A 20150-nucleotide genomic window follows, 5' to 3' on the forward strand; every position below is an offset into this window, starting at 1 on the left:
CGCATAGCAGAGTTCCCACTCGAAGAGGGTTGGATGCCGATGAACCGAAAGAAGATGTGCCTTGCAGCCGCAAGCCCGTCGGTGCGGGGCATTTGCTCTTTGAATGTTGGCAATGTCCGTCTTACTATCCGAACGGTACAACCCTGCCCGGGACTTTGAGGTCTCCACGCTCGGCGAAACGATTGAAATGAGATAAAAATGCTTGACTTGACGAAGACGGGAACACCGGAGCACGGGATGAAGCTCTATACCCCACCGCTGATCTGTACATTCCATTGGACATCAAGTTCAAGTTTCCTATTCAGAACTTTTCAAGGTTACTAATGCATGTCCATACTATGTACTAAGTGGATGTCCAGTGAATATTTGAGTATTTGTGGCAAATGCCATGCTTTGAGGGTGCCCGGAAATACACTCTGGCTGCCAGCCAATATGGTATTTTGTTTCTCGTTGACTTGTTGTTTGCTTGTCGCTGTCTTCCTCTTCCTGCCAAACCTGTATCCCATTGCGCCGCCCACTGTCCAGTGTACGTTGTGTTTTGATTCTCCGAGATGAAGTGTCGTCAGGGAATTGCGAATGGCCAGAACCAACACCCCAGGACAGGTGGGAAAGAAGAGCACCGGCCAATATCCGCTGCACGTATGAGAGTTCAAGCAGATCTCCTCCATGCTTGCGGATATCAGGATGGACTTTTACATGCCACCAATGCAATCGTCTCATTGGCCGACCTTGGTGTAATGCAACTCTGGAAATCACCTTGTCCGTGTCTTTCTGCTCTTGCCAAAGTTCCATGGCTGCCGCGAGTTCAACCCATATCGAAAAGCTGCATGCCCTGGACTCGGGGTTTCAAAGGGGGGCCAAAGGCGATTGTAACTGCGTCGTAACGCTGATATCAACTATCGATTCAACCGAAAAGGAGCGAAACGGAGCAGACGACAAGCTATGTACATGGCGTAGTTGACCAAGCTTTCTTGTCCCGACGCAATAACGGACGACGGAGGGCTTCTTTTCGGTGCGTAGCATACGTAGCATGGTAAGATGCAGAAAATATGCCTTGCACTCATGCCTCGATTTAGATTACTGGGATGGAGGCTGTTTGGGAGATTGAGCATCTTAGTCTTTGTCACCTTTGGAAAGTGAGGCACACGAATACGCTGCTGGATAAGTAGTTAATACCGGCAAGATCGGGAGCCTCTAACAGCGGCAGGTCGAAGGATGGACCAACGCGCGAGAGGGGAATGATGAGCAAGCTCAGAGTTGATGATGCAGCAGTTGAGCTTATGCGGTGTGCCAATACTGTGAGAAAGTATCCGTTAAACCCCGAAGAACGGTGAACCAACCCCGTCCAATCGGCCTAGATACATCGTTTGCATTTGCTGGAGAAACATCATGAAAACGTTTCATGTCACATTCGGGAAACCATGGGAGGTCAGGGATGCCTGGGCAGCCTGAGCCCTGAGGAATCGGGCCTTGGGGGCGGCAGGGAAGAGGATTTCTCTCTCTGAACAGCTCAGGGCCCCGGAGCAAGGTGAAGCGTGCCGAAGCCCCGGAGGCCACCAAGTGGAGGGTTTCTATGTGGGCGAGCTCAGGAGTAAAGCTGCAAAGACGGCACGTTGTTGGTATTCGTAATCCGACAACCCTTACTTCACCTAAAGGTAAACCAAGGTAAAGCAGGCACAGGGTAGGCGGGAGTACCTAACCAGTTTTATCTGCTGGCCCGACGCATCTGGTGGCAGTATCTGTCCAGTCTACTACCTAAGTGCTAAGATCCCTAGCTAGCATTGAGCAATTGACGCTATTGAAGCACAACATGAGTCGAGTCGCCGGGCGCTTCGGGGATCAATGATCACGCACCTTGCCGCGAGAGCCATTTAATGCCATGTTACCTCTTGCATTTTCCACCTTCTGCGGCTCAATTGTTCCAGCCACCTTCTCTTCTTCTCTTTGGAGCATATTCGCACGAAGTGATCAACAAAGGTATAGCGAGTTTTAGTGTCAATGTTGTCAAAGGGGTTTGCACAGGACCAGAGAAAGGAGGCAATGGGGCTGAGTGAGACATTGAAAACCCAATTGCAGGTGGATCGTCCAATTCCACGTTGCGCCGGATGGGCGAGGCGCGAGATGAGCCAGAGGGGGTGGAAGCGGTCGACGCAACGAGCCACCTCCAAAGAAATACTATTAGGTACCTGGAACCGCTTATATATATCCGTCAGCATGTGTTGGGATCCGATGTATTTTATACCTTACTCACAGCGGTACTTTATAAGGTACCTGGGACTCTGTGCCGACTACCTATCCTTACCGACAGAGACTTTAGCGCTGCGGACGTGCCGCGAGTTGAGGGTGCCCTGGTGAAGTGCCGGGCATCATCAGCTGCAAGACTCTGAAGTTAGAAGTCGCGCCAACCTACCTTAAGGTAACTCCGGCCACCTTATCTTGTTCTTCTGAAAGATTAGCTTAGTGACAGACGCACCGACAGTGGAGGGCACCTACCTGTACAGTAGGTAAGCATCCAGTAGCAGACGGGAGATAGGACCCGACAATAGCAGTGCTAGCCCAAGCAAAAGCAGGCTGCGCACGTTCTTTTCACGTTGTTTCGTTCCCGTCGTCTCTTCCTGCTGTCACCACCTGCACGTCTTCCTCTGGACGTCGCTGCCGTCCACTCTCTCGTTTTCTTCCTCCACCTTGCCGCCCTCCCACCCGGCCAGGAAAACAACAAATCCCTCCACGGCTCGATTGAACGACACGCTTCCTTTCCTGGAAGACTCGATCGAGCCCTCTCCACCCATGAAGAGGCGCCCGTCGGGTTCGACCGACGTAAGCGACGAACCTCTTGCCGATCCTCCTGTCATCCAGCAGCCCGCCCGAACTCGCGATTGTGCACATCTTTCCAAGCAGCCCGCTGCCGTCACTGTCGCAGCTGCAGCCACATCAAGACCGTCATCCGCAAGGAGTAGACGGTCAAACGATCCCAATTGGAGGCTCGAACATGGCCCCGATGCGAATCCGATACTCGACAACCACCTCCTAACAGCCTTGTCTTCGTCACCCCTCTCAGCTCCATCCCTAGCCGTGCCATCGCCAGCCTACCAAAACCACACACACCAACTGCCGAACCACCACCATCACCACTCCCAAGCCGTCGGCAACGATCCTCAACCTTCCCAGAGCGAAATTCACTATCTTGACGGCGATAACGAAGACGGCCAAGGCGGCGGTGACGGCCTTAACGACGGCATTGTGGACACTGGCCGAGAAGACGAAACCACCATGACCGCAGAGAAGATGCCCGATGTGCGCCTCGCTGGTCGCCGCTCTCGATTCCGTAGTCCTTGGTCTGTTACCATACTCACATTGACTGTCGCCGTTCTCGGGATTACTCTGCTTTGCGCTATATTGAACTCGTCATGGACTCGCCAGCTCGATGCCAAGGGATGTCGCATGTCGTACATGCGACCTTCCTACATTCGTCTTCGTGATTTTGATACCGAACACACCCGCTTCGCGACCAAGTACTCGCTATACCTCTATCGTGAGCAGGGTGTTGACGATGAAAGAAAGGTGCTTCTTGTTTCTCGCGCACGAGCTCTGGCAGATCGCTGACCTTTGACAGCTGAGAGGAGTCCCCGTACTCTTTATCCCAGGTAATGCCGGAAGCTACAAACAAGTTCGACCTATAGCCGCCGAAGCTGCAAATTACTACCACGAGTCTCTTCAGCACGATGAAGCTGCTGTCGCGGCCGGTGCCCGAAACCTCGACTTCTTTACCGTTGACTTCAATGAGGACATCACCGCCTTCCATGGGCAGACCATGTTGGACCAGGCCGAGTACTTGAACGAGGCCATTAGGTACATCTTGTCACTTTACATGGACCCGCGTATGTCAGCTCGAGACCAGGACTTGCCAGATCCAACCTCCGTCTTGGTTCTAGGCCATTCGATGGGTGGCATCGTTGCACGCACCATGCTCATCATGCCGAACTACCAGTCCAATTCGATCAACACTATCATAACCATGTCTGCCCCACATTCACGTCCTCCAGTTACTTTCGACGGACAAATTGTCAAGATATATGACGAAATCAACGACTACTGGCGCCACGCCTACTCACAAAAATGGGCCAACAACAATCCCTTGTGGCATGTTACTCTTGTCTCAATCGCTGGAGGTGGCTTAGACACAGTCGTTCCGTCAGACTACGCAAGCGTAGAGCCAATAATCCCCGAGACGCATGGCTTCACTGTCTTCACCACCGGCATCCCGGGCGTTTGGACTAGCATGGACCACCAGGCCATCCTATGGTGCGACCAATTTCGGAAAGTTGTGGCTCGCGCCATGTACGACGTAGTCGATGTCCACAGGTCTTCGCAAACCAAGCCCAGGGCGGAGAGAATGCGGGTGTTCAAGAAGTACTTCCTCACTGGCATGGAATCCATCGCCGAGCAGACTGTGGCAACCGAGGGGCCGAGCACACTTCTTACACTTGAGGACAATTCAAATGCCATCATGGCACAAGGCGAGCGCCTGGTCTTGCGACGGCTCGGGCGCGACACGAAAGTTGCAGCTCATCTGCTTCCAGTGCCTCCTCAAGGATCGCCAGAAGGCAAGCGCTTCACCCTACTGACCGACAGCGCACTGGATAGGCCAGGAGAACACGGAAAGCTCGAGGTTCTGCTTTGTAGCGTTTTCCCTTTGCAGCCTGGACAGTCAACGACGCTGTTTTCTACGAATATGGATTTATCAGGCGACAGCACAGGGTCTACCAGACTAGCCTGCAAGAACGCTGCTTCTGACGCCATTCTGCTTCCCCCTTCGACGAGGATGCTCCATCAGCCGTTTGCTCTAGAGAACGAACCAGTCACCAGGCCATTCTCATACCTTCAATTTGATATCGAAGATATTGCGGATCACCAGTTCGTGGCCGTCATAGACAAGTCGATCAAGCCAAGTCAAAACTTTGTTGTAGCCGAATTCAGCGATCATTCGCAATCCCACAGAAGGCGCAATATCAGTCTGCGGCGAATCCTCGCGTTTGGAATGACGCTGCGACTGCCCTCTAACCGTCCCTTGGTTGCCGAGATCAACATTCCCACCCTTCAATCCAGCCTACTGGCGTATAATCTGGAGATAGGCAACCAAGCCTGTGGCTCAACCTCTGGACTATTTTCACCTCTAATACGGCAACATCTAGCCCAGCCCTACGAGTCCAAGTTTTTCGTCAACGCGAGGCATGCCAGCATCAGTATGCATGGAGTGGCACCTTTCGTTCCGCCACCTCTGAGGCATAAGGTTCAAGAGGAGCAGGGGCTTAGCCTCCAATTTTGGACCGATCCAACCTGCGAATCAACCATCCAGGTCACGTTGACGGTCGACGTATTGGGGAGCTTGGGCAAGCTTTACATGCGTTACCGGACCGTATTTGCGGCCTTCCCACTGCTCGTGGTTACGCTCGTGCTTCGCAAGCAGTTCCGGATCTACGACACGACCGGGGCGTTCATCTCTTTTTCGGAAAGCCTGGATCTCTGCCTACGGCAATCACTGCCACTAATGTTCCTTTCTCTGACATTCCTCTCCTTGTCAATGACCGGATCATGGTCATCAGGCCCCAGCGTATTCTGGCACTGGCGCAACACTACTTCAGCGGCAGCCGACTTTCACAGCAACGATCTCCTCACAGGCACTCAGGATCCCTTCTTCTGGTTCCTTATCCCCCTCATCGGAGTCGTCTGTATAGGAGTGTGCGCCTGTCTCCATTTTATCACCCTAGCGTTGACACAGCTTCTTGGTTTTCTCTACGCCTGGATAGCTCTTCGGTCATTTGCAGTCGGGCGAGATGAGCGCCGGAGGCCGCATTTACCCATCTTCGTTGCATCTTCGCCTCGACGTCGTATGATAACAACTGCGGTTCTGCTCTTCCTGGTATCCACTTTTATCCCCTATCAGTTTGCATACTTGGTAGCATGTCTCGTCCAGCTTTTCACCGTCGTTCGCGCTCATCGAATTGCTTCAGAGCTTAAGTCTGGACCAACCCAAGACTTCTACCACTACGCCCACTCCATTCTGGTTCTCATGCTCTGGGTCCTTCCTATCAACCTGCCCATTCTGGCTGTGTGGATTCGTAACCTTGCTGTTCACTGGCTTACACCCTTCTCTTCGCATCACAACGTACTGTCAATCATGCCGTTTATACTACTCGTGGAGAACTTGACTACGGGTAGGATGGTTCCCAGAGTCACGGGCAGAATGAGACATCTCACGAGTGTTCTACTCTTTGGCACGGCCATTTACGCTGCCATTTATGGTGTTTCATACGCCTACATGCTGCACTATCTCGTCAATTTGATAGCTGGCTGGCTGGTTGTGATTCATTCAACTAGCGACAATTGGCCGCTCGCTGGGTTCAGTTCAATATTTGACAGCCATCACGAAGGGCCCAAACGTGGCAAGACTCCATGAGAACAAGACTGGCACTCGACTTTCTTTACTCTGTGGGACATTGCTGTCAGCGTTGGCTCTGTCGAAGAACTTGATCGGCGGCAACAGAAGCAAACACTCGCCCGAGTCGCTCCGCGCTGTACATACTGCAGTCTCAGTTGGCCCGTCAACCCAACTTTGATGTAGGCGAACGACGTTCAACTCATACGGGAGTCTTCCTTTCTCTTCATAATTGATGCTCTCGGATATCCCCATCTGGAGCTTGACAGACACTGTCTCGGTAGTACGCAGATCCCAGTCTTGTATGAGATTGGTGTTGCTACAACATTTCCGTGTTTTCATCATTGTTTGTCCATCTGCATCTTGCATCGGCCGGGAGTTTAGTACGATTCACACGTTTTTGGTTAGAGGAGTCGGAACAAATATATTTTCCCAAATGGCCGGACTATGAGGTGTCGGAGGTATCGTATCCTTGGTTTCCTCTCTCTATTCTGGGCCCGGGGACCTTTGCGTTACAACAAAATGTCCGCCGGAAGGGCGACTCTGTGAGGTGGGATAACATTCCCTGAATAGGGGATTGGGGGCTCCGCTTCAACCGATATTGTATAATGTCACGACGCGGGTTCTCGTTTGGTGTTGGACCCCGTGTCTCGTTTTTAATGCGTTGGCGGATGAAGTTCTTTGGGTTTCCCGTGTAGAGAGGTAAAGCCGAGCAGGGGCGTGACTTCAGTCAGGAGTGCGCAAGAGGCGCTTGTCGCAAAAGACGGCCATGATACAGCGCCGCCAGCAATGATGGAAGCTCCTAAATTCCATTCGGAATTTCACTGATCCCGTACTTGGTCCCGTGATTGAGGTTGTGTGTGTAAATGATAAGGATGAAGAAGTGAAATACAATTTCCCATTGATTTCTCATGCAGCAGTGAGCGTTGATACTCCTGGCCATGATGTAGCTACCCAAAACGCCATTCCTCTATGAATTGTCTACGGCCGTTTGAAGTAAAGTCTATGTTGGACAACTGATAGCCAGCCCTGTTCGCAGCGACGACTCCTTGTCAAGGAGGAAAAAGTTTGGCCACCTCCCCCACGTTGGCCTTTGATGTTTACCCTGAGAGGAAAGCCCCCTCAGTCATCTTGCTCCGCCTTGCTCTTTTCTTCCTTTGCCCACTTCACTCGCTGATGACGGATAACCCACAGGGTGAGGACCAATCCAATTGAGCATGCGCCCAGTGTCATCAGATACGCTGCACGATAGCAGTCAAGCCCGTCGTGGCAGACACGCTCGCCGTCCGGGCCAACCACGCTATGCCTGTCGTAAATTCGGCCGTAGAAAATGTTGAACACGTTACCGGACACGACGGGCGAGAGCGTCATCAGGCCCCAGTTCTGGCTAAGGCCGTGAATGCCAAAAGTTTCGGCAACGATGGAAGGGAAGACCCCGAAGAGGAAACCATACGCAATGCCAGAGAGGCCAGAAACTAATCCGAGAAGGTGAGGGTTTGTGACGTGGAGGGCCATGAGCTGTGCCACAAAGAACACGAGACTGGATGCAACCAGGCACCACACTCGACTGCCGTGGAGAACCTTTACAATGAAATCGGAGCCGACACCTGCGCAGAATGGGTCAGCTTGAAGTTTGAGATGGGGGATAATCTTGGGCGATCGTACCGCTGAGAAGCCTGCCCGCGAAGCTGCCAATCGACAGAATGGACACATGCATCTGCTGCTTCGTGATGAGATAGGCCTCATCTACGGACTCGTCCCAATGGCGCCAAAGGGCCTTTACATCATTACCAATGTTGCTAGCGGTTTGTCAATATCAAAGGATACTGTATGTTGGCAACAAGGTGATACTCACTTGATTGTCATCAAACCGATACCGGTAAGAATCCCCATGATGAGGAAAAACTGCCAAAAATCGACTTCACGCAAAAGAGCCCAACCACGAATATCTACTCGATGAGAACGATCCAGATCAACACTGCTCTGCACAAATACATCACCAGGCATAGAAGAGGAGGTCGACACCAGCGAGGACGTCTCGTCGGGCTCATAATCATCGGCATCGACGGCTTCGATTTGCGCCTCATCAGCCTCGCGAGACGGCGCTGATGATTCGTACTCGGGATGAACCGGCTCGTAGTCGGCGGTGGAGTTGATTGTGGTAGTGGTATTGGCAAGTTTGGGCGACGTACCAGGTTCAACCAGAGTGCCGCGGTGTCCATGGCCAGGTCGGTTGGGCTTGGCCTCTTCAGAAGAAGTGCGTCGAAGCTGCTGCGGGCCGGAAAGACCATCGCTTGCTGGCAGATTGTGATAAATGGCATGAGGATAGACGCGTAGGAAGAAGAAACCGAGAAAGGTTAAGCCGCAGGTCCCAATGGACAGCAAAGCCAGGAAAGCGCTGGTGTTTCCGGGGAAGAAGATACTTCCAAAGGTCGAAAAGAAGAAGGCACTCAGGCCAAAAGCAGCCAGAGGAAAAGCGGTAGCAGTTCCACGATGATGGGGCCAATTGAGGGCAGACGTCTTGACGGAGGCGGCGAAAGCCAGGCACCCGCCGAGGCCAGACAGATACGAGAAGAAACAGAGAAGCGGCACGGGGCCAGCCGCGCGGTCGTAGGCAATGTGGAAAGGGAAGTATCCGAGAGCGAGCAGAACGGAGCCAATGATGACGGCAGAGCGAGGTCCTTTGTGATCGACGAGCATGCCGACGGGCACGCCCAACGAGTACATTCCCAGGTTGGCGGAAAGGCCAATGACATTTGTTTCGGTCGAGGAGAGCTTCAATCGCTCAGCAAATTGAGGGGACCATGCCGAGTAAACGTACTATGAAGCAGAAAATGTCAGCTCGCGATAAACACTGGGAATGACCGTAGGTCTGGTAGGGATATGATCCGATCGCGCCAACTCACGTTGGTACCGCATGCAAGAGAAATGACAGTGGCTGCGACGCTGGCAACCAGCCGCGCGCGGTGCAGCTCTTTCTCCCGTGGACCCGACATTTATCCTGCAGACTGAGGGATGAAATGCGCTTCCTCAAGATATCATGCTTCGGCCGGTCGGCGGCGGTGGAAAGGGAATTGCTCGTCAGCGAGGAACGGCAGCGATAGTCGGCACCGATGACGGCGACGAGTCGGGAAGAGGGGTGCGATTTAGTAGGCGGGTTGCGTTTAACACAGATGTGGTGATTTAGTGTACTACCGGAGGAGCAGTATTCATAGCTATATTGACCAAGTCAACGGCATGCGACATGAAGACTCGGGCGTCGTTTGAGGGCTAGAGGAAGTAAGGTCGTAGGCAGGAGGAGGACGATAAGAAGGAGAAGGAGAAGAAGGATGAGAAGGAGGAGGAGAGACGTTGTTGAGGGCGGCGGGAAGCTTCGTCGAGTCGGAGACACAGCGGGAACGGTGCCGGATCGGATTCCTTATCTACGGGAATCACGAATCCATTCTTCTGGGGCCGCGCATGTACTCGGACTGGGAAGGTAACGGCAAATATGGTAGGGATTTGGAGCCCTGGGGGAGCCCCCCTGAAGACTGGCTGCGATGCCGTAAGTGCCCTGCCGAAAGGACCAACGCACTACGTAACAAGTACCAATGGTGGTGTGCGCATTACATATTGGCTACATAAAGGGTCTCGTACCCGGTACTTCTGTCCTCCTCGGCACCTTGGCTTGCCGCTGGCGTGCGCTGCGTTTCTACAGTAAGGATATTGTGTACCTCAGGTGGCGCGTGCATGTGTCAACTGCACGACGAGTAACTGGAAACTCATGCACGAAGGTATTCGCCCGCCTGCTCCCTTGAAGCAGCAGCCTAAGTTGATTACGTGCCTGGTCAGTCGGGCTGGATGTATCGGCGGGTTGTTTCTTTGTCGCTAACTGAGTGCAAGTCAGCCGAAGGTAGTTGGCTGTTCTCCCTCAGCGCTGGAATGGTTCGCGCGATACATGGGGAAGGCTCAGTCACTTGATCTGGTTGTGAGACACCATAGAAGGTGCGCTAGTAGGGGATGCGGTTCCCGTGAGTATAATCGTGCCTTCAAACCCATGAGGTCGGTTTCAAACGTAGCAAGTGAATGAAGAGCCTAGTCGCAATGTTGACTGCCGAAGTTCTCGACGTCATGTAACGCAAGTACTTCGCCCAAGGCTTTTGTTGCGTATGAGGGGGGAGAAGATTGATGTCCGGATGGTGCAACGCTGACCTGCTCCATACACAACGGACCAGCTCCGAGTGTGGATTCGACTGATAGAGGGTATCGCACGCAAGGCGGCACATCCAGGTTGAAACGCAGCCACCCCGCCTCTCTTCCGCGCGAAAGGCCATCTGCGGTATCATTACAATTCCCTGTTCTCCTTGGGGGTTCGACCCCCGTTATAAACAACCATGAGAGCGTCGCGAAAAGAGGTAGGGCGGTCGAGTTTAAGTGTACTGTGCAAGACAAGGTAAGTGCCCGATGAAGTGAATCCTAGATTGGGGCAGCGGGCCAGCTGAATTTGCATTGACAGAGCTGCACGCTTATATAGCAGCTTTAATAACCAGCAGGGCAGTGCAAGTCAGCGGTTTATCGGATGTCCGCGGTAAGAACGTCGTGATAAGACAACTGAGGTTGACACATGGTTGGGCAGGAAAAGCAGGCGCTTGCACTGGGTTGGCGAATAATGCTACATATCCGTAAAGATGTCGGGGATCGGTGCAGAATGGCCGATAGTGGATGGCCGACCTCGGCGGGAAGCCCTAGAACCCGGCGTCCGGGTCCGGGTAGGAAACCAGAGCCGCGGCTACGTAATCTCACGTGCGCCCCAGCCTCCAACGGAATGGATCCATTTTTAGTGGCTCGTTCCGGTCTCCAAACTACCTGAGGTACCTTACCTCACCTCTCTACCTGATCCACAATCCGCCGCACCGTCGTGAGACTTCCTCCCAAAGACATCTCCAACGCGACACCTCGATCCCTCCAGCGCGACCGACGCTGACCCGAATTTTACTCAACTTTCAATCGATTGCACGCACCCTGGAAAATCGGCGCCATGGGTGCTTTGCTTTCGTTGCCGCTGATGGCGGTACCAAGCATGGGCACGGTACGACAAGTCTCCTGTGATTCCTTGCTCCTCGGCTTGTAGAGGCCATCTTCACCAGCTAATTCTCTGCAGCTCATTGGCTTCGCTGCCAGTTGTTGCGGTGCGGCAACGTGCTCTGCAGTCTGCAGCGCCTGTGGCAAGTGCGGCAACAGGTAGGTTTTCTCCAACTCGTGAACAAACCGACCTGGGTACTGACCTCAATGTAGTGTCGCCACTCGTATCGGCTACGCAGTCATCCTCCTCGTTAACTCGATCCTGTCCTGGATCATGCTCACTCCGTGGGCTATCAAAAAGCTGGAACATATTATGCTCGACTACGTTAAGATCGACTGTCCTAATGGCCAATGCTACGGGTGGATGGCCGTTCATCGCTTCAACTTCGCTCTCGGCCTTTTCCATCTCATCCTCGCGGGCCTTCTGTTTGGCGTCACGTCTTCCAAAAACCCTCGCGCCGCTATTCAAAATGGCTATTGGGGGCCCAAAGTCATTGTATGGCTCGCCTTCATCGTCCTCTCCTTCTTGATCCCCGACGAATTCTTCCAGTTCTACGGAGCCTATATTGCCCGGTTTGGCGGCATGTTGTTCCTCATCCTCGGCCTCATCTTGCTTGTTGACCTCGCCCATAATTGGGCTGAGTATTGTCTTGAGCAGATTGAGGAGACCGACTCTAAGGTTTGGCGGACAGTTCTCATCGGCTCTACATTGGGCATGTACCTTGCTTCACTCGCCATGACCATCGTCCAGTACATCTTCTTCGCCGGGTCCGATTGCTCCATGAACCAAGCAGCCATTACGATCAATCTGCTGCTATGGATTGGGATTTCTTTCATCTCAGTCCACCCCACCATTCAGGAATACAACCCAAAGGCTGGTCTTGCTCAAGGCGCTATGGTCGCCGTGTACTGCACCTACCTCACCATGTCGGCTGTTTCCATGGAGCCTGATGACCAAAAATGCAACCCTTTGATTCGCGGTCGGGAAACTCGCACAACGTCTGTTGTTATCGGTGCCGTCGTCACCATGCTTACAATTGCGTACACCACCACAAGGGCGGCGACTCAAAGCCTTGGGCTCGGCTCTACCGGCGGCATCCGCCTCCCGGAGGAAGACGAGCACGATCTCGTCACTCAGCAGCCCAGCGCTGCGAAGCAGATGCGGGCGGAGGCATTGCGCCGTGCCGTCGAGGAGGGCAGCCTGCCGGCGAATGCTTTGTCTGACGACGAGAGCGAAGCTGGTGGTGGTCGTGCTCACGGTGATGATGAGCGTTCCCAGACGCAGTACAGCTACACCGTCTTCCACATCATCTTCTTCCTGGCCACGACCTGGATCGCGACACTACTGACCCAGAACCATGACGACCAAAATGCTGATGGCAACTTCGCTCCTGTAGGTCGATCGTACTGGGCCAGTTGGGTGAAGATTGTGAGTGCTTGGGTTTGCTACACCATGTATGCCTGGACGCTGGTGGCACCAGTCGTCCTCCCAGACCGCTTCGATTTTTCTTAAGTATCTGTATAAACAGCATCACGTCGTTTCTCAATCATACCAGGCCGGAACGTTATCGAGAGCATAGTTTAGTCGACAAAAGTAGATAGTCAAGTCGATGGTTTTGAGCGTCCTGCTCACTTTATGCATTCAGCATTCACCACGGCACCAAGGATACATCTGACGGAGTGATATACATTGGCGCTTCCAGTCACATGCCCATGGAGCGCGGGACCTACGGCATGTTTTGTAGCTGACTGAATGCAACCGCTGTCAAAGTTTGCTCATCATGGAAGATGCGGCACAGAAACGATCCTGTTCTCAGGTAGGTGAGTCGACGCAAGTAGCCGAAATCTATAAGCTATCCACACTTTTCATTGCCCCGATTTTGATGTTCCTACGCATATCGAGCATACCGAGCCCAAACGCCGTCGTGCTACGAAAATGGATTTTCTTCCACTAATTCACTACGCGTGCGGTGGACTACCCTAGGCCCAATCACCTCAGGCTTGTGAGTCAGATTCCCGCCTCCACAGGAAACCCTTCAGTCCTGTTCAACGGCCTGAGTGGCGTGGAAACCATCCAAGGTTACGTTGACTGCTCCGGCCTGAACAAGCTACGAAGGAAGTCAGTTAGATGCTTAGAGCTGGACATCGTCGATGGCACTTACTGCTCGCGAAAGGTCTTCAATCAAGTCCGTAGCGTCCTCGATGCCAACGCACAACCGGATCAGGTCCTCCGGCATCTGCCTCTCCTTCCGAGTTTTGGCATCGATGCTGGCGTGGCTCATCTGGCAGGGCATGCTAATCAGACTGTTGACACAGCCGAAGCTAACGCTGATACTATACAGCTTAGCGGCTTCAACAATCCTCTCCGAAAGTGCCGTGTCGCCCGTCTCGAACGACAAAACGGCACCTGCACCTCGTGCCATAGACCAGTGCAGGTCGTACTGGGGGTGCGACTTAAGTCCCGGGTATCGGACCTTGAACCCATGAGATTCGAGGAACTCAGCGATTTGCTGGGCATTTGCCTGCTGCTTCTCCATACGGATCGCGAGTGTCTTGATGCCTCTCATAAGCAAGAAGGAGTCGTTCGGCGACAGACCACACCCAGTGGAGTTGATGGTGAAGTACAGTTTGTTGCCAATATCAGAATCGTTGACGCCAATCACACCGGCCATGATGTCATGATGTCCAGATAAATACTTCGTTCCAGATTCGTAGACGATGTCTGCCCCAATATCCAGAGGGTTCAGGAGCATGGGCGAGAGCATGGTGTTGTCCACAACAACCAAAGCCTTGTCGTTGGCCTCGTGGACAAGCTTAGCGATGGAGGGGATGTCGACGACCTTGATAAGAGGGTTTGTCGGGGTTTCCAAGAGGACCATGGCCGTCTTTTCAGAGATGACGGGTCGAATGTTCTCCACATTGGTAGTGTCGACGTGATGAACGACGATACCCTGGTTGGAGGCCAAGTACGTGAGCAGACGGTTGGTGCCTCCATACAAGTCGTCGCCGGTGATCACCTCATCGCCGGGGCGCAACAACCGGGAAATGACATCCAGAGCACCCATACCTGAGCCGACAGCCAAAGCCCTCGTGGCGTTCATGATCTTGGCTAGGTGGCGCTCAAGATGAGTGCGCGTGGGGTTGCCCGACCTGGTGTAGTCGTACTCATTGCCGCCGTTGGCACTGGTCTGCTTGAAGGTGGCGGACTGGTAAATGGGGATGCTGGATGCGCCATACTGGTCGTTACTTTCAGTGTAGACCAGCTCCGTGGCAAGAGCATAGCGACGACGACCGTTGCGAGGGCTAGACGGCGCGGGAGAAGGAGGAAGATCGTGTCCGTCAAGGTCAACCCGCTTGAGGGGGTCACTGGACTTGGACGTCGCGCCGTTGTTAGGCGGTGTGGCCATGGTGAGACAAAGCGTAGTAATGGCGGGGTAACACTACTATCAAGGAGCTGCCGGCTTATCTGATTGACAGCGGCGGTTGAACGTATTTTTTCTTCAATTGAGCGATTCGACGAGTGAATTTTGGCCAGACAATGCCTGTACAACGTCGCACTTGATGTTCGTGAGGGACGAAGGGACGAAGGATCGAACGAAGATCCGGGAGGCGTTCGGGATCGAGTACAGTACTACCGCTGGTCTCCTAAAGAGCCAGACTTGTCGCCGCGGACAGACTGAATTGCTCAGCAAATCAATTGTCCAAACGCAGCACCGGCGTACTCGATTGAAAAAGCAGGTTATTGACGAGAAGGTGGAGAGAGCTGGTAGGCACTTGTAGGTGTATGGGGAGAAGTTCTACAGGGACGTCGAGGGCTTGACGGCGGGCTTTTGGGGAGACGCTCGAGCGTGTGACTCCAATACCACTAGAAGACCGCAGTTGTGGGTCTTTGCTGATGACGTGATTTGTCGGTGTACATAGCGCGTCCCGAAAGTCGGCGATGGCGGGGCAGCACGAACCCTGGAAACGGCGGGGACGACGCGGGAGTGATCCGAGTGGAATGTTGGCCGGGGAAATGTCGCAGTGTTAGATTGGCACGCTGAGTGGTAACATAACATACCTACCTAACGTATCTAATTCTAAGTAAGGTACCTAGTAATCACTTTAGGGCTATGGCGCCTTCTCAACAATATTAGGGTGATACGAAGTTCAAACAAAGTGATTGCAGCCTTCATGTGAACAACAAAAGGATCTCGGCACTGCTTGGTTGCCAACGCTTGGGAGCATAGGCTGTCGCGTAGAGTGATATTTTCAAGACCCGTTTCCTCCATGTATCAGTACATTGTTTATACAACCGTATCATTCTAGCATCGAATGCGTAGATTGCCCACCGTAGGCAATCATGTTGTGTGAATGCCCTCGTTGCGGCGGATTAAAATAGATTGCCCTTTTGGAGCAGCGTTCCGTCCCGAAATTCTCTCCCTTTCTAACATGCCAGCTGCAGGACACAACTACCCCAATTCTTCGACAATGTCTTCGTACTCGTCTGCCGATGACCTCGATGTCTTCGAGTGTTTCGCGTGGTTCTCCATCAAAATCTGACCTCCACCCTTGCGACCAAAGAAATCTTCTGTCCGGATGCCCCTGAAGTGTTCCGGCGTGATGCTAGACATGGAGTTACCGCTCGCCCGATGCTCTCGCATATATTCACGGACCGGTGCCATAGCGGCGTCACGACATGCCTCCTTGATATCGCTGCCCGACATGCCAGCTGTGACTTTAGTAATGTACTCCACACTGAACTCCGGGTCTGTCTTGGTGTCCTTCAGAATGAGTTGCAGGATCCGTCGTCTCTGCTCTTTGCCAGGAAGAGAAACCGGGAACTTCTTGGGCATTCGCCTGAGAATAGCCTCATCGATGTCATGTATCCTATTTGTCGCACCGAGAACAACAATCCTCGCTGGCATGCCCGAGGAATTTGACGACGTCAACCCATCCCACAGGGTCATGAACCTAACTCGTTAGTAATCACATACGATAACATACACAATGTGTGACTCACTCGGCCTTGACCATTCCGCTGGCCTCGTGCTCGCCGCTCCGTCTTGTACCCAGGACCGCGTCGATTTCGTCAATAAAAATGATGGCAGGTTGCATCTTACGAGCCAACGAGAACACAGCCCGAACCAGTTTGTTGGAGTCACCATACCACTTTTCCGTCACTGTTGAAATATGGAGGTTGATAAAGGAAGCACCACTCTCGTGAGCGACCGCCTTGGCCAGCATGGTTTTGCCGCATCCCGGAGGACCATATAGTAGCACGCCAGACGGCGCAGAAAGCAGCGGCGCCGCGTGAGAATACAAGTGCGGCATAGTCAGTGGGTAGATGACAGACTCCTTGAGTTCGTCGATGATATCTTCCAGGCCACCAATGTCTATTGTGCACCGTTAGCAAGGTCTCGGATTCCTTTTTCTTTCAGATCAGCAGAGGACTTACCCGCGAAACCAATTGAAATATCCTCCGGCGCCACCATCTCAAGTGCTATGAGGTTTTCATATTCATTCAACAGCAATTCTTCCGGCTTTGGTCCGCGACGGGAAACGCTGCTGTCATCTGACGGATCTTCGCCAGGTTTGCCGGCATTCTTGCCTTTGCGCAAGCGTTCTAGGTGAGCCTTGGCCTGCAACCGCGCTTGCTCATGTTTTTCTCGATCAGGATCGGCCAGAGTATTCGTGAGGGAAGAAAGGAAGTTTCTTGCGAGGTATACGCCGGTTGCCATCTGGAGTGCGGTTAGCATTCAGAGCCAAGTAAGTGCCTTTGATCATCCAGTCCACTCACCATACCAGCTACCAACAGCAAGTCGAGGGCAAAATCGCCCAGGCCCTTCTTTCGGTCACCCATGCCAAGGAGCTTTCCGACGGAACCCAGCCAACGGTCCAGGTCGCCCGTCATCAGTGTTGGCGTTGCGGCAGAGGGCCGACACGGTGCGATCGAAACGGACTAGTTCGGGAACCCTCGGTGGTTTATTGACATGTGTTGATGTGAGATTCTCTGCAAGTGTCGTCGTATTTGTGAGCAAAAAAGATTCCTCTCACTGTCGCGTTAGAAAGCAAAGTCGTATGATGGCACGGCAGGGTCGAATCCAAGTTATGGGATGGACCATTAGAGGTATCCGGCAGCGAGATAGACGTGGCCAACCCCATTGAGTCGAGTCGGCAACGCCACCCGCGGTTCAAGTGTGTGTGCTGGGGGGGTGTCAAGCCACATCAGGCACGGTCGGCAGTGAATGAGCCCGCACCGCCACGAAGCGGCACGTCCCTGCGGACGCGAGGGACTGCCTACCTTAACGTATGTTTGGCTCAGAGGTACCTAAGCACCTAAGGGGTACGGATAAGGTACCCAAAGACGGAAGGCCATGGGGTGGCTGTCGCACCGCGGGTTTGTTTACTTTTTTTTCATCGCAAGTTGCCTTTCCGTGCTTGCGCAACTGCCCCTCAGCTCCAAGATTCTTATATCACCCCTTCCGTTATGGTCAGCGCACCCGTCAAACCCTAGCTACCTCTGTCTCAACGCGTAGTAAAGAGTATTTCGTCTTTCTAGAGACACACGCACTCCTCCTACGCCAACAATACACAAACCACTCCGCACGATACTAGACGTTCCTTCCCGGGGCACTGCCGATTTTCAGTACATTAACGCTGTAGACCCCGCTAATTGGCAGCGGCCACCAATCCATTCTGTGGTGCGAATGTCGCGTGCTGCACATTCATTTCGAATACTAGCACTTGCGGACTCGGAATCGGACTCGGACGAACTTTCTGTCCCCGGCGCCAAGATCATTACCTCAAAATCAACCAATATGTCACCGGCGAAGAAGGCCAGGGGCAGACCGCCAGCTGCCAACAAAGTCACGAAACCGGCTCAGAGGACCACAAAGGGTTCCGCGGCTGGCAAGCTTGCAGCGGCAATCGGCAAAGCAGGGGAAGAGGCTGTCATCGACATATCAAGCAAAGCTGGCGGCAAGGCTTCAAAGAGAGGCCGCAAACCTGCCGAGAAGATTGAAATTCAGCAAGAGGAAGACGAGGACGAGGACGAGGATGCGGCGGCAGGGGCTGTCGACAGCATGGTCGAGACAGAAGAGGACACTACCCCGCCGGTGATGACGACCACAGCGAAGGCCAGGGGACGGCCAAAGGCGGCAGCTACGATTGCGATGGCTACAGACGCATCGAAAGAGATGCCGGGCTCTATTACGAGGGGGATCGCAAAGTCGACTAAGCGAGGGCGTCGTGCAGGAACAAAACCAATTCGGGATGAAGAATCTGAAATTCCAGAGACACAGGCTCAAGATGGTATGGATATTGACACGGAAGGCGATGACCACTTCGACGAACTGCCAGTACCGAGGCCGTCAACACATCGCGTTGATCGTGCTAGTGGGAACCTGGATTTGGAGGCTAGCGATGTGCAAATACGGAGGCGCTTAGGCGACGCAATTAGGAAGTACGACAACCTGGCAGCCAAATACCGTGATCTTCGGGACATCGGGGTCAAGGCAGCAGAACGGAATTTTGATAATCTCAAAAAAGAGAGCGAGGAACGAGCAACTAGTGGGTGCAAAAACTCATGTTTGTGGATGGCGAATTGCTAACGGGAACAAGCTGCAAACGAACTCATTGCCCATCTCAAGGCCGACCTTGCAGAGCAACGTAGCTTGGCAAAAGAAGGACAACAACGCAAAAAGCAGCTCGAGGAAATGGAAGCCAAACTGTCAGCATTGACGGCATCCCTGTCCGAGGCAAAGCAGGAGAGCAAGACTTTGTCAACACGGTTGGCCGCGAGCAGGTCTGCTGAAGCTGCAGCAAGTGCCAAGGTACCTGGGAGCGCGGTCAAGGGCGGAAGCGCGGCCGCACGAGCCATTGCTAGCTCGGATGTTGTGCAAACGGGACAGTTAAAAGAGGATCTTTATGGCGATTTGACCGGCTTAATTGTCAGGGTTACCAAGCGTGACTCGGCGGGCCAGGTCTTTGATTGCATCCAGACGGGGAGGAACGGAAGTAAGTCATTATTCTTACAAGCAGTTCTCTTATCATACTCATCTCTCTCGCAGCACTTCACTTCAAACTTGAAGTTGAGAACGAGAGCTCCGGCGAAAACTACGAGGAGGCGCATTTCACGTACAAGCCGCAGCTAGACTCCAACAGAGATCGCGACCTCATCGACATGCTGCCAGATTTCCTTGTTGAAGAGATCGAGTTCCCTCGGCCGCATGCGGCAAAGTTCTATGCGCGTGTTATCAAATCTCTGACGGAGCAACTCGACTAAGAAGACTGACTCAAGAACTGTGCTGGCTGGAGCCAGGCTGGAGCCAGGAGCTGATGAGACGAGCGGGAAGCATTTGAAGTTGTTCGATATGATACCCCTTAGAGACTGTGTTTGTTCCTCGCGTGGTTTCGAGACTGGAAGAGCTGCCATAGGCTGTTAAGAAATCTTGACTTTGGCGCTGACATTGCGGACGAGCAGGAGCAGCTCCGTGGATGGTGTGTGAATCAAGATATTCGCAGCCGAGTCAAAAGAAATCTATATTTTCCTCGCCCTTGCTTGCTTGGTTAAGGAAACACCACCAGAAGCCACAAGCCATTCGTTCTGGTTAACACAATGCTGGTCACTGTTCTGTTCTGTACCTTACCGAAAGAAGCCCCCCCAGTTCCC

At 53.2% G+C, this 20150-nt stretch overlaps 6 protein-coding genes across 6 annotated transcripts; 3 read left to right on the forward strand and 3 right to left on the reverse strand.

Annotated features, from left to right (window-relative positions):
• Positions 1-2481: 2481 nt before the first annotated feature.
• CORC01_01442 (uncharacterized protein) lies at positions 2482-6457 on the forward strand (the record flags this gene model as incomplete). The annotated part of the gene is made up of 3 exons (XM_022613097.1): positions 2482-2504; positions 2571-3561; positions 3614-6457. Coding segments are annotated over 3 exons (3858 nt in total), but the record flags the coding sequence as incomplete, so codon positions are not given.
• Positions 6458-7558: 1101 nt separating this feature from the next.
• Positions 7559-9432, reverse strand: CORC01_01443 (major facilitator superfamily transporter; the record flags this gene model as incomplete). The annotated part of the gene is made up of 4 exons (XM_022613098.1): positions 7559-8043; positions 8102-8235; positions 8292-9256; positions 9343-9432. 4 exons carry the CDS (start codon positions 9430-9432, stop codon positions 7559-7561), a joined length of 1674 nt encoding a protein of 557 aa, XP_022480526.1.
• A 2021-nt stretch (positions 9433-11453) lies between these two features.
• Positions 11454-13010, forward strand: CORC01_01444 (serine incorporator; the record flags this gene model as incomplete). Its single annotated transcript, XM_022613099.1, has 3 exons — positions 11454-11504; positions 11577-11656; positions 11711-13010. 3 exons carry the CDS (start codon positions 11454-11456, stop codon positions 13008-13010), a joined length of 1431 nt encoding a protein of 476 aa, XP_022480527.1.
• A 523-nt stretch (positions 13011-13533) lies between these two features.
• CORC01_01445 (cystathionine beta-lyase) lies at positions 13534-14904 on the reverse strand (the record flags this gene model as incomplete). Its single annotated transcript, XM_022613100.1, has 2 exons — positions 13534-13605; positions 13660-14904. The coding sequence occupies 2 exons, from the start codon at positions 14902-14904 to the stop codon at positions 13534-13536; spliced, it is 1317 nt and encodes a 438-aa protein (XP_022480528.1).
• A 1044-nt stretch (positions 14905-15948) lies between these two features.
• CORC01_01446 (ATPase) lies at positions 15949-17390 on the reverse strand (the record flags this gene model as incomplete). Its single annotated transcript, XM_022613101.1, has 4 exons — positions 15949-16450; positions 16500-16872; positions 16935-17217; positions 17277-17390. 4 exons carry the CDS (start codon positions 17388-17390, stop codon positions 15949-15951), a joined length of 1272 nt encoding a protein of 423 aa, XP_022480529.1.
• A 907-nt stretch (positions 17391-18297) lies between these two features.
• CORC01_01447 (chromosome segregation protein) lies at positions 18298-19763 on the forward strand (the record flags this gene model as incomplete). The annotated part of the gene is made up of 3 exons (XM_022613102.1): positions 18298-19048; positions 19100-19495; positions 19549-19763. The coding sequence occupies 3 exons, from the start codon at positions 18298-18300 to the stop codon at positions 19761-19763; spliced, it is 1362 nt and encodes a 453-aa protein (XP_022480530.1).
• Positions 19764-20150: the final 387 nt, after the last annotated feature.

This window comes from Colletotrichum orchidophilum, assembly GCF_001831195.1.
Source record: "Colletotrichum orchidophilum strain IMI 309357 chromosome Unknown Scaffold_7.1, whole genome shotgun sequence".
Classification (NCBI taxonomy): domain Eukaryota; kingdom Fungi; phylum Ascomycota; class Sordariomycetes; order Glomerellales; family Glomerellaceae; genus Colletotrichum; species Colletotrichum orchidophilum.